The sequence below is a fragment of the Caretta caretta genome, chromosome 8, assembly GCF_965140235.1.
Source record: "Caretta caretta isolate rCarCar2 chromosome 8, rCarCar1.hap1, whole genome shotgun sequence".
NCBI lineage: Eukaryota > Metazoa > Chordata > Testudines > Cheloniidae > Caretta > Caretta caretta.
The window spans coordinates 42,211,711-42,224,508 of record NC_134213.1 but is presented as its reverse complement, the minus strand read 5'-3'; the positions used below and the strand labels follow the sequence as shown (position 1 = coordinate 42,224,508).

The 12,798-nt window shown below is 43.5% G+C and overlaps 1 protein-coding gene across 6 annotated transcripts in view; it reads right to left on the bottom strand.

Annotated features, from left to right (window-relative positions):
• ATF6 (activating transcription factor 6) overlaps positions 1–12,798 on the bottom strand; it is a 440,808-nt gene that overhangs the window by 142,634 nt on the left and 285,376 nt on the right. For all 6 annotated transcript variants that reach the window (XM_075131428.1, XM_075131427.1, XM_075131426.1 and 3 more), the window contains one exon: positions 12,000–12,084. In XM_075131428.1, coding sequence (XP_074987529.1) covers positions 12,000–12,084 — 85 coding nt within the window. The remainder of the gene's footprint in view (positions 1–11,999; positions 12,085–12,798) is intronic.

The following is a 12,798-nucleotide window of genomic DNA, read 5'->3' as shown; positions in this document are numbered from 1 at the left end:
TGAGTCCATGAGAGATAGGCTGCAGATAACAGGATCTGGTGGGTGATGCATCAATTCCAGATGTTGACCACCTTAGTACACAGAGAGGTTGACTTTGTGCCCCTTGTTTGTTGATGTAGTAAACAGTGGTGGTGTTGTCCGACATGATAAGAACATGATAGGAATGGATGTGTGACGTTACACCCCATAAGACTTTATGGAAATATGCTTATGAATGTATATATGACATAGCTGGAATATTTTTTATGCTACACATGCCATGTAACATATCTCTGTAAAGGTTATGATCTACTGAATCTATTCCTCCTAATTGTATGCATGTATCATTTTTGTATTAGAAGTTATGAATATTGGCTGTGGACTTGCTTGATTTTAAGTAGCGTTAGTAAAGCATTTGGTCAGCTTCTTGAGAAAGGAATGTGGAAGTTAAGTGCCCGATCAAGAAAAACTTAACGGACAATGGATCTTGGAAGGCTCCAATCCACATAAGAAGTCTACTTGAGAATGTTCAAGGTAGCATGTGAACCACGGCTTCTACCTGTAAGTTCTGAGTCATGCATGGACATGTGACTTGCCCCGGTGACTCCAAAACTCCCTCTTGTAGCTGGGGTTCTACAAGAGGGAGTTTTGGAGTCAGCGGGGCAAGTCACATGTCCTGTCTCTACAGGGGGAGAGAGGGGTGTCCACCCACAAGAGAAGGTCTATTTACACCCCTGGGAGACCCCTCCATTTTATCTTCAGCTGGCTCAAGAGATAGCCTCTTCACCCCCAAAGGATACCTGAAAGAAACTGGAACAAAGGACAGTAACTAGAGGGGGTGTGAGTGATTGCTGGACCCAGACTAGAAGGAGACTAGTCTGTAAAAGAAAACTTACTGGAACTGGTGAGGTTTTTATCTGTATTCTGTTTTATTACTGTACTAGACTTAGACTTGCGTGTTTTATTATATTTTGCTTGGTAATTCACTTTGTTCTGTCTGTTACTATTTGGAACCACGTAAATCCTACTTTCTGTATTTAATAAAATCACTTTTTACTTATTAATTAACCCAGAGTTTGTATTAATACCTGGGGGAGAGGGGCAAAAGCTGTGCATATCTCTCTATCAGTGTTATAGAGGGTGAACAATTTATGAGTTAACCCTGTATAAATTTATGAGATTACCCTGTATAAGCTTTATACAGGGTAAAACGGATTAATTTAGGGTTTGGACCCCATTGGGAGTTGGGCATCTGGGTTTTAAAGGCAGGAATACTTCTTAAGTTTCTTTCAATTAAACCTACAGCTGTTATGGGGTGTGGTTCAGACCTGGGTCTGGGTTTGCAGCAGGCTAGCTGATCTGGCTCACACCAGGCAGGGCACTGAAGTCCTAAGCTGACAGGACAGGAAAACAGGAGCAGAAGTAGTCTTGGTATAACAGGTGGCAGTCCCAAGGGGGTTTCTGTGATCCAACCCATCACACATAGTATCATTTTTCTGCCCCCTTGGGGTACGGGTACATGTGGCTGGTGTATGCCAAACTGTTCTAGCTAGTTCAAGGATGGTATCATCTATCTGGCACTGATGAGTGAAGTATGTCCAGCAGTTTATGCTGAGTGTCTTGGATCTCCTCCAGGGGAACATGCAGCTCTCCTGCTACTCTAGGCAGGAGATCCTGGAATTGGTGGTAGTCATCACAGGATGGAGGGATGCCAAAGCCACCGCTGCATCACGTGAGGATGATGGGAATCTCTCCTGACCCGGTGGTACCACAGGAACCAGATTGAGTGGCTCCTCTTCCATTATAGGTTCTGAATGTCTACTTGAAGGCACCGGAGACAGTGAAATGGATGAAGTCTCCCTAACAGAACTGACAAGTTCCAAGGGTGGGTACTGGGGCCAGGATCCCCAATAGAGCCAGCATGATGGATCAGGAGGGAGTTGTGGAGGGCCCCACGGAGCAGGGAACCAGTGACTCCGGGGTGATTGGAGTGTAGGATACTGCCATGATGTAGAAGGCCTCGTTGGTATTTGTAGTTGCGGGAAGGGATGGAAAGTCCCTATCCCTCATCTGATTCCTCCGAAGATGAAAATTTGGAGATCAGTTCCATTGTTGGTACCGTCAGAGCTGGCGGAAGCGTGTAAACTGCCAGAGTGAGGGGTGAGGAGTGCCTCAGATGTGGCATGTCCTGTGCTGAGATACAGTCTCCTTCGAAGTAAAGGGTCCCAGAAGGCATGTCGATCTCAGCTCTCCCAGGGCAAACACTTCCTGGGGCTCTGGTGCTTTTCCCAGCCTCCCTGGAGTCAAGGGTACTCTGTCAGTCCCCAAAACTGTCATGGGAGCAATGGTATTCCCCAGCGCAGATGGCTCTGTAGATCTGAGGGATGCCAACCTTGATGGTGTGTGTGGTACCGGCAGATCCGTCGATTTATGTGGACTCTTATCATGCTTATGCGCTTTACAGCATGCTCCTTGTCTATGATTGGAACTCATGGAAGGAGTCTCTGCTTTCTTAGGTTTAGTGGAAGACTTACTGCCATGCTTATGTACTTACTTCCTTACCTCTCGACTAGGCCCCAGCGCTGGTACTGCTGTAGCTGGAGGTGCACTCCTAGCAGCCTCGGGTCAATGTACGGGGGAGGGGTTGCCTGGCCAGGGTCTGAGTGAGGTCTCATGAAAGTTCCATGAAGTGCTTCCAGAGGTGGAGAACCCAGCCGCCTCAGGTCTGGCTGGGGAAGGATTGATAGATATTGCACTTGGATGAAATGTGGACAGGCAGCAGAGGCAGAGTTGATGTTCATTGCTGACTGAGAAGGAATGTGGGCAGGAAGTGTGGATTTTAAAGCCTAGAGTCTTCGGCATAGTTCAGTACTCACACATGGGTGCGGGGGCAAGGGATGGTGTGGTTCAGAACAGAACACCTCCCCCAACCCCTCCGAAAAGCCCCAACTCTACTCCCAAAACTAGCAAACTACTAAAATTATTATATGAACAGTAAAAACAGTAAAATGCTCTAAAGCTAACTATGTACAACTACATATTTTTAAAGTGCTTCACACTCTAGAGGACACTAATAGTTCTGACTCAGACCATGCGGCGGTGAGAAGGAAATGGAGACACAGTCTGTCTGCCCTGCCCTTTATCACCTCAGACGAAACCATGAGGCAAGCCAAGGGCGCATGCGTGACCCAACGGCCTCTAATACTTTCAAAATCTCTGGGTCCGGAAGCATGGAGAAACCCTCAGTGGAAACAGTAGGGACCATCGCTTGAGGAAGTGTGCGCAAAACCTCACACACACGCCCAACAGAAACAGCACACGTCATGCCAGGAGCCAGAAGCAGTGTGCATCCAGCAGAGTTTAACACTGAGAGGGGTTTCAAACCTGCCTTTTTGCTACCTGAGTTTTCTGCCAGTTTTGTTTCTAGTAGCTAACCTCCAAAATAGGATCAGCTGAACTTAATTGAGCAAAGGGTAACTAATCACCACCTCTCTCACTGCCAACCTGGACTAGAGAGTTCCTCAGTGCACACTGACTGGTCTTTACACAGCCAGTACTAAACATGATTGCTTCTCAGCTACCTGTGAAATTAACTTGATGTTGACAGCAAGAAAACACCATTCTTATGAAAACCCTCAACTTCACACACATGATAAAGATATGGTAATAAAGTCAGAGGTGGTTCATACTACTGAGAAATGTTGTAATGAATGTTGCTTTGGCCAAACTTCTACTACTATCCACTGCAATGAGTTGCTTCAAAGCAATTCTCACTGTATGTTTTTTTTAGGGAGAGAATTGCCAGTGTTTTTAGTAAGAGCAATACTGTTTACCCCATGAAGGGTAACAGAGAGCTTACACAATATGAAACAACCCATGCACCAAAGCAGGAAGAATAGCTTAGCTGTCCAGCACATTGCCGATGATAATTGTGATGTAAAGATGAATACAATCTTGACAGCAGTTAGGTAAATAGGAGACTAATAGCAGATGTTTTTATTTAAACTGTAAGAACAGCACCTCCAGTGTGTCAATTCTGAATCACTGCCATACAGCCAGTGAGACTCTGAACTGCAAACAAAGGTTTTTTAGGAATGAAATCAACTGAAATCTTAACTAGTCTCTGGTGGATAGTTAGATTTCTAAAATAATACTCATTGCATACCCATAACAAACATGATTTGCTTAAAAATAAAAGCTTGTGTTTAAATTTTAATTATAGTTGGCTTCCCTTCACATGAGAGCCCTCAACAGAGTGCTGGGAAAACCCAGCAAGATCTCTACGACAATATACACCTCACTAACATGAATGCCAAATGGTGCCTTCAGACAGAGATCAGCAAGACACGCCATTGTGATAGGACCTAGGCTTGGCCATCCTCTGGATCAGCTGTCTCCCACACACAGTAATGAGAATGAGGATAAGGACTTTCAGCTGAGATTTTCAAGAAGTCTAGAGGATTTAGCCATTCACCTTCCATTAGTCTGGATGGAAGACCTGTGGCTAAATCCCTAGACTGGTTTGAACACCCCAGTTTATGTTTGTGTAGCACTTTTCCTCCACAAAGGATGTCCAACACTTTATCAACTAATGGCTGGATTTTCCTTGGTTACACTGCTGTAAATTACAAGATGAAGCCCAGTAAAGAATAGATCTTCCTGGATAACAAGGTGACTAATAACATTCAGCATGTAGCATTCTCCTTAACATGAGGGCAAACAGTTGATGCGCCATGATTAATATGGGGGTCTCTAGCCTCCCAGAACCAAAGGATACCACTACACTGCAAGCAAATAAACAAACAAACAAACAAACAAACCCCCATGACAGTGAGTCTTAGACCATGACAGCTGACTTGGGCTCATGCTGTGAGGCTAAAAATAGCAGTGTAGACCTTCGGGCTCAAGTTGAACCAAGGCTCTGAAACCTGACAGGGAGGATGGGTCTCAGAGCCCTGGCTCCAGCCCAAATGGTAACATCTACACTGATATTTTTAGCCTTGTAGCATCAGCCCTGTGAGCCTGAGTTAGTTGATCCAGGCTCTGAGACTTGCTGCCACAAGATTTTTTTTGTTTGCAGTGCAGATGTACCCACACTTTGAAGTAAGTCTGCATGTGAGTGTAATTAACATTGGTTTCAGAGTAACAGCCGTGTTAGTCTGTATTCGCAAAAAGAAAAGGAGTACTTGTGGCACCTTAGAGACTAACCAATTTATTTGAGCATGAGCTTTCGTGAGCTACAGCTCACTTCATCAGATGTAACATTAGATTAACATCAGATTAACATTGGTGAAAGATGCTGGACTGGCAGCCCAGGAGACAGAAGTCCTTTCTTTATCCAGAGAAGAGGTACATCACTAGCAGTTGTGTGCATTCCCCATGTACTTCAGCCCTGATCTGAAGGAACCATATTTTGAGATAGAGGGTAACTCAGTTTCCATGGCTGATCCAAGCCTTGGACTCTCTGTGGAGACTCACAGCACGAAGGACACTTTGGGCTTGTCTACACTACAAAATTAGGTTGACTTAAGTTAGGTCAACCTACAGTCACTGCAGCAATTAAATCAGCTGTTGGTGTCCATATTGCCCTCCTTCTGCCAGTGGAGTGTGTCCTCACCAGGAGCATTTGCACTGACTGAAGTGGGGCATTGTGGGGCACCGACAGCCACGCAGGGCTCACAGGTAAGGCCCCCCACCACAGGCTGACAGCAGGAGCCGGAGACGAAATGTGAAATAATAGCAGCCATAAAACTGACAGGAATGTCAATTTCACTGCTGGTACCCTCCCTGCTGTGAAACTGAGCTACAGCTTGACCTGTCAGCCCCTGGGTGGGGCTTCAGCTGTGAGCCCGGTGCCCGGCTGACAGCCAACAAGTGATATAAGTAAAGCAGTCTACATGGACACTGCATTGCCCTAACTACATTGACCTAACTGCTACGCCTCTTGTGGAGGTGAAGTTATTAAGTCAGTATAGTGGGCAACTTGCATCAGCGGGAACACCATTGTAGCGTAGACACTGACAGAGTTAGGTTGATGTAAGCTGCGTTACATCAAGCTAACTCTGTAGTGTAGACCAGGCCTAAGTCCTAACTGGAACAGTTTGAGAAAAAGGGTTTAAATTCACCTGTAATGACAGCATCAAGAACTCCATGAGACGGAAAGGAGGAAATTGTTTGCATCTCACTCCTTCAAGTGTCTTAAAGAACTGTGGAACCTACATGTGAAATATCTAAATGATGATGTGAAAGGGGAAAAACAAACAAACCGGCTGATATACAGAAGTTTCTAAGTCCATTTTACTTCCCAATAGTTTGAAACTTGTTTACAGAAACAGCAAAACACACTGACCTCTAATCTCCCTCTTGCAATTGTCCTTTACCCTCCACTCAAAACCCTACACAGGTCCACACAGTGAGAGGCCATTCATTTCTTCTCTCTAATTCTAGCTTGTACCTATTCTCTGCATGAACCCTTCTGCTGTCACTGGGAGTCCCACAAAGAGGATGAGGGCAGAATATAAGAATAGAGATCAGCAATTCAGATGAGAGATCCTGGGGCCATTCAGAAAGGGATGAGAATCCTGCCTGGGAAGAGATTACCTGAGACTCCCAAACCACTTTCTATTGAACTGCATATTGTTTTTGTGTTCAGAATCAGGGCCAGTGTAGAAGGAAGCAATTGAAGGTATTCTGGGCATCATTTCAAAATTAAGGAGGGCACTGTTCCCTCTAAGCTGTGTGCGTGTACGCATGCACACAGATCCTAAACACTGTGAACACGGCGAAACGCCACGTGCACAAAAATTTGCACAGAAGAAATTTTTTGTGCACACGGCCTGTCAAAAATTAGAGGGAACACTGAAGGATGGTCCAATCACACTCCCCTGATCTGCACTCAAAAGGGCCATGGCAGCAAGAGGAAGGCTGTCAGTCACCTCAATGGCAATGATATCTCCACCTCCCTCAGGGGTGTAGCTGGAGAAGAGGATGGACAGTGGGAGCAGGGGCCAGAGGGGCACATGTTCAGCTCCCACCAGCCCTGCTGACTCCTCTCAGAAAGCGCTGTCCTCTCCCTATTGGGGCAAGTCTTTGAAAGGTGGCTTCTTTCGGAAGCAGCCGCCACCTGGAGAAGCCTTTACCGTGGCTCCATTGCCTACTAACCTCCACATTCCTGGCAGCTGCCCCTGGATATGCCCAGTCCCCAAGCCAGACTGTGCAGTGTCTGCAGGAATGAGGGACAGAACTGTGAAGGGGAGGAGCTCCTCCCCCACACAAGGCTCTCAGGGGCAAAATCTCCCCCAAAGTGAACTGGAATTAATAGGTTAAAAATGAAGCAGAGTCTCCCAGGGTCTCTCACAGATGCTCTGGTATTTCCCGCACCTACTGGCCAATTTGACTGACACACAAGGCAGGGTTTGCTGTATGTTTGTTCTGAAACTGCATTTATGTCTTATTGGTTTCAGTGTCTCTGCCCAAATCCCTTGGCCTCTGATAACCCCCAGGTAATGTTGGTGTTTCCATTTAAAACAACAATTTTACACTGTTTCCTCATTCTGAAGTCTATTTCTCACATTGTTTGAAAGCATTATTCAGTCCAGTTTCTTTTAAAAACTGCTCATATTGTGATCAGATTGAGTAACATTTTCAAATACTTTCCAAATCATCAGAAATATAACTTAGTCTCCAGATGATGAAATTATGTGTGTGTGTGTGATAATCCAGCTCAGCCAGGGAAGGATTCTTGTAATATGGACACAAATATGAATTTTCAGGCAGATAAGTGCAAAAAATAATTATGAAACATCTAATGAAAATGTCTCCTCTGCAATACGGTTGACTATATATTACCACATTTGTCTTACCAAACTGCATGGGAAAACAGAACCAGCAAAAATTTTGGAAGCTTGAAGCTAATACATTCAGTTTATGGAAATTCTGCATCTGACAATGTTTTCAGTGTGCTTAAATGTAACAAAAACATTTGGGTTTATGGTTCATGTGCACTGTAAAGTGCATAATAAGGCATGATTTTGTATAGATTATCTGATGGAAAGTTTAACTAACCTTTTCTGGGGTACAGAGTGTATTCCTGTTCAGACGGCTACTACAGAGAACCTGTGTACCATGTGTGTCTTCGCTTGGCATACAGCTTCCTCCCTTTGGGAATTAACTACTGTACATGTTCACGTTGTATCTGTTCAGTCTTTTGGGTGCGACTCAAAATGAGTCTCCTGATCACTGATAGTCATTAATGAGCCTGTGCATTTTATGCAAAATTGGGTTGTTATCCCCAGAGAGCTGATCTAAGTCCAGTGTATTATTATTAAACATGCTAGTGCCCAAGGGCTCCAGGGTGCTGGGTGCTATACATAGCACAGATAAGAGACAATCCTTGCTCCGGAGGACGTACAGCCTGAACAACACACACACTTGAAGGAGGGGAGGGGAGGGAATGGGATGTCAGATGCCATCAAATCCATGTGGTGTGGAATTGGCCTAGTGTTGTGAATTATGGGTTTGTTGTTTGTTTTTCAGCTGGGAGCAGATGAGGGGTGAGGAGTGGCAAGAATGGTGGCAGCAGAGGTGGGAGGGGATTAGTAAAAGAATCGGAGTTCATAAATACAAGAGGGTAGGAAAAGGGTCAGTCACAGATCACCTGCCTGGTTGTGGTGAGCACCTGGTGTGAACCTGAAGAAGGGTCTGGCTATTGTTGAATGGCCTTATGGCAGAGGTGAGATTGAAGAAGGGTCTGGCAGTAGCTGTATGGCTTAGAGCAGGCAGATTTTTCCATGCATAATGGTAGAAAGAGTGGAGATGCATAAGGAAGAAGCTGATTGGTGGGAAGTAAAGGCTTGGAGCACTGGGACAAGCGAAGGCAGCAGCTGATGATATTATAGGTCACTATAATTACCCATGCCAGCTAAAACCAGTTGTAAACGCAATATAAGAGCGTCCACAAAGGGGGCTGCACTGCTTTAAATTAAATGGGTTTTAAGAAATTATTTTACTTAAACTTGTGCAAATTGCTGTGTGCAGAGCAAGCCAACATCAGCTGGGTAGGGTGGGACTAAATTGTGAAGGGGCTTAAAGTTAAAGACACGAAGGCTGGGTTTGATGGGGGAGGTGAAGGCACAGCCCATGGAGTATTTCAATGCACTTTCTTAAATCCATTTTCAATTTCAACTGCATAAGTGATTCTTCACTTCCACTTCTAAAAGCTGTGCTATAGTGTTGCTAGTATGGACAAACTGGAGCAAGGGTCTGAAGTAAATAGGATGGAATTCAATAAGGACAAATGCAAAGTACTCCACTTAGGAAGGAACAATCAATTGCACACATACCCAATGGAAAATGACTGCTTAGAAATTCCTTACTGCAGAAAGCGGTCTCGGGGTCATAGTGGATCACAAGCTAAATATGCATCAACAGTGCAACAATGTTTCAAAAAAAGCAAACATCATTCTGGGATGTATTAGCAGAAGTGTTGTAAGCGAGACACAAGAGCTAATTCTTCCGCTCTACTCCACGCTGATTAGGCCTCAGCTGGAGTATTGTGTCCAGTTCTGGGCATTTCAGGAAAGATTTCAGGAAAGATGTGGACGAATTGGAGAAAGTCCAGAGAAGAGCAACAAAAATGAATAAAGGTCTAGAAAACATGACATATGAGGGATGACTGAAAAAAATGGGTTTGTTTAGTCTGGAGAAGAGAAGACTGAGGAGGGAGAAAAATGGTTCTCCTTAAGAGACGATAGGACAAGAAGCAATGGGCTTAAATTTCCGCAAGGGTGGTTTAGGCTGGACATTAGGAAAGCTTCCTAACAGGATGGTTAAGCACTGGAGTAAATTGTCTAGGGAAGGTTTGGAATCTCCATCATTGGAGAGTTTTAAGAGCAGGCTAGATGAACGCCTAGATATTTAGATATTACTTAGTCCTGCTATGAGTGCAGGGGACTGGTCTAGATGACCTCTCAAGGTCCCTTCCAGTCCTGCAACTCTATGATTGATTCTATGCAAAGGCTGAAGAGAAAACAATGGCTGTTCCATTCCTAACCCTCACATCTCAAGCAGCCCTTGCTATTCATACTGTAGGCCCTCGTACTGCTCTGCCAATGTCTTTCAATCCTGATCCACGGTACTATCAGCTCAGTTAAACCAAGACTGAGCACCCTTCCCCTGACCTCTCAGTTCTGCACAAAACCTCACATCATTAGCCATATCTGCTGGGACTGGAAAAAGAGGGGGTGGGTAAGGTTGAGGTGCACTGGCAAAGTGAGTTAGGAAGTGGACTAAGAGACAATAACAAGCATGCAATTCCCATAAAAGATTATTCCTGCCCAAAGCCTGTGTTGGGAATTATTCAGTTCTTCAGAAGATAGGGTTACAGTGAGATATCTGGTGACCCTACAGAGCTAGAAACATGACCTTTTCACCATCAGAAAGGGAAATTCCCAGCTTCCTAATGGAACACCACCTTTTCTTCCAATCATAGCAGGACTGAGATACTGGACTTTAAAATTATACCATTTAAAGCTATTTTTAGAGGCATTAATGGACTCTACAGAGTTAACTAGACCTGTGTGGCATATGGAAGGTTCATTTTGTGAGAGATTTCGATATTTCAAATCTGGTTGTATTCCGAATTGGAACAAACACTGAATTTCTGAATTCTCAATGAAGAAAAATTCTATTTTGGATCCATCACAGTATTTTGTTTCAACAAAATTAAATGTTTTGTTTTTATTTCAATTTTTATTAAAAAAAATGTAGAAACAAAAAGTTATTTCAAAATGAAAACCAAAATGCTTCGTTCTGAGAACACTGAAACAGGCAGTTTTTACACTGTCTGAACTTTTCTCTGGTTTTCTTTTAAAATAAAATTCCGATGAAATCAATCTGAGTTCAGATATGGTTAGATTTGAAGGAAGTTTCTCTGACCAGCTTTAAAGTTAACTACAGCAGAGGGGTACAGTCTGGAGATATGGGTTACAGGTGGAGGGATCTGGAAAAAAGGTTCCAATGAAGGGCATGATTCACCATTGTGCTCCTCTTGTTTTGTGCCAGGTTAATCCACGGATTTCAGTGAAGTGACATTGGTATGAAACACAAGTATTGCAGGGTGAATCAAACTCCAAATGTTGACACTATACCTTTGTAAAATAGTCTTTCTCTAACATGTGGCACATATAGGATGTCATAGTGTGGTGGGAAGATTTTATTGCACTTGTCTGAGCTGCACCACTCGCGGAGCAGATTGTAGCAGATAAAACCTCTTATGATCACATATTCTATCCTAAGAACTATGGAACACACTAAAACTGGATTTTTTTTCTGTTAAAAAGTGTTTATCAGACCGGAACAATGACCCACACAGAGACAGCATTTTGAGTTCTGTGACCAGGAGAAAGCATGGAATCAGAAGTGGTTAGTGGAGGAGGGTTCCGCTGAACTTGGTTCTCAGATACTGGATCAAAAACACATGTGTGCTTGTATTAGATAACTTCTTTGAAAAAGGTTCTGTGCCTACTGTGGCAGGCAAGCCCGGCACTACTGGGATGAAAATGGGTCATTCCCCTCCACCCCTACAACTATCTTCCAGGGGCCCCAAATTATTGTCAGAAAGGCCAAAATATGTACAGTTATCCAGTGTTAAAGCTGCAGATTGGAGAGTCCTCAACCTTCATATAAATTATAAATCATAACAAAATAATGAGATGGTAGCCAAACTATTTTTTTAAACTCTTAAAATCCAAGATTTTCCAGGGGTCTATCCTGGAATCTTGTTTATTAACTAGTGACATCCAGGGCCTCCAAATAGTCATTTGTTCCCCCAATAATGGGACCTTAGAACCCTGTTTTGGCAGCCATGTGATTCCTACATTAGGAGTATGTAAAGATATGATATCGCTTCTGCACCAGGAAAGCAGTTTGATTTATGAAACTTACATTACATTTTGGCTTCCATGACCAATCCAGCCATATCTTTTAAAAAGTATTTGTCCTAAATCAATGTTTGGACTTACCACTGACGTTTATTGCTGGCAACACGATAGACATCTTGGGCCGTCTGGTCTTATTATGGGTGGTAGCAGGCAACAACAAGTGATCCTGGAAAATATGAAAAAATGTGTTACATTTGTATTGAAGCACTGAGTTGTAGAAATGCCTCTCCATTCTGTGCCACTTGCATTCCAGGTAAATCTATTTATGAAGGTTTGGTGATTTCATATTGCTAACAAAAGTCACAGCCATTGCCCATATTGTGTAACCAGAAAAAATCTCTATCAGGTATGGCAACATCAGAAAGCACCTTGATCCTCATGTGGAAGGGGATGGGAACTACTCTTAGGCCCCTGTTCAGTAGAGCCCTTAAATTTGTGATTCAGTTTATTTAACTTGTTGAGTCAGATTTAAGCATGTGGTTAAGTACTTTACTGAACTGGAGCCTTCACTGCCCATGCTGTTTGGTTTATGTCATCCTGTTAAATCTGTCATCTAATTGAAAAGGGAAGTCTTTCTTCCCTCTTTTTGATGAACTGTGCTGGGTTTACTGATTGGGAAAATGAAGACCGCGATGCCCAGAACCGGTAATGCTCAAGGAAGCACTATCAGCCCCTCGATTTCATGATAACAATATTCACTTAATTTTTGTTTTAAACAAATGTGAAATTGTTCGGTGTGAGTTTCAGGGTGGTCCTAGGGAGTTCTAAGCTAAGTCTTAGATGTATCTTACATTGGTGAAGTATTTTGCAAGATACCACAAAGAAAAAGAAAAACAGATTACTGTCCTTGCCAGTATAAAAAAAACAACTCAATAAAGAA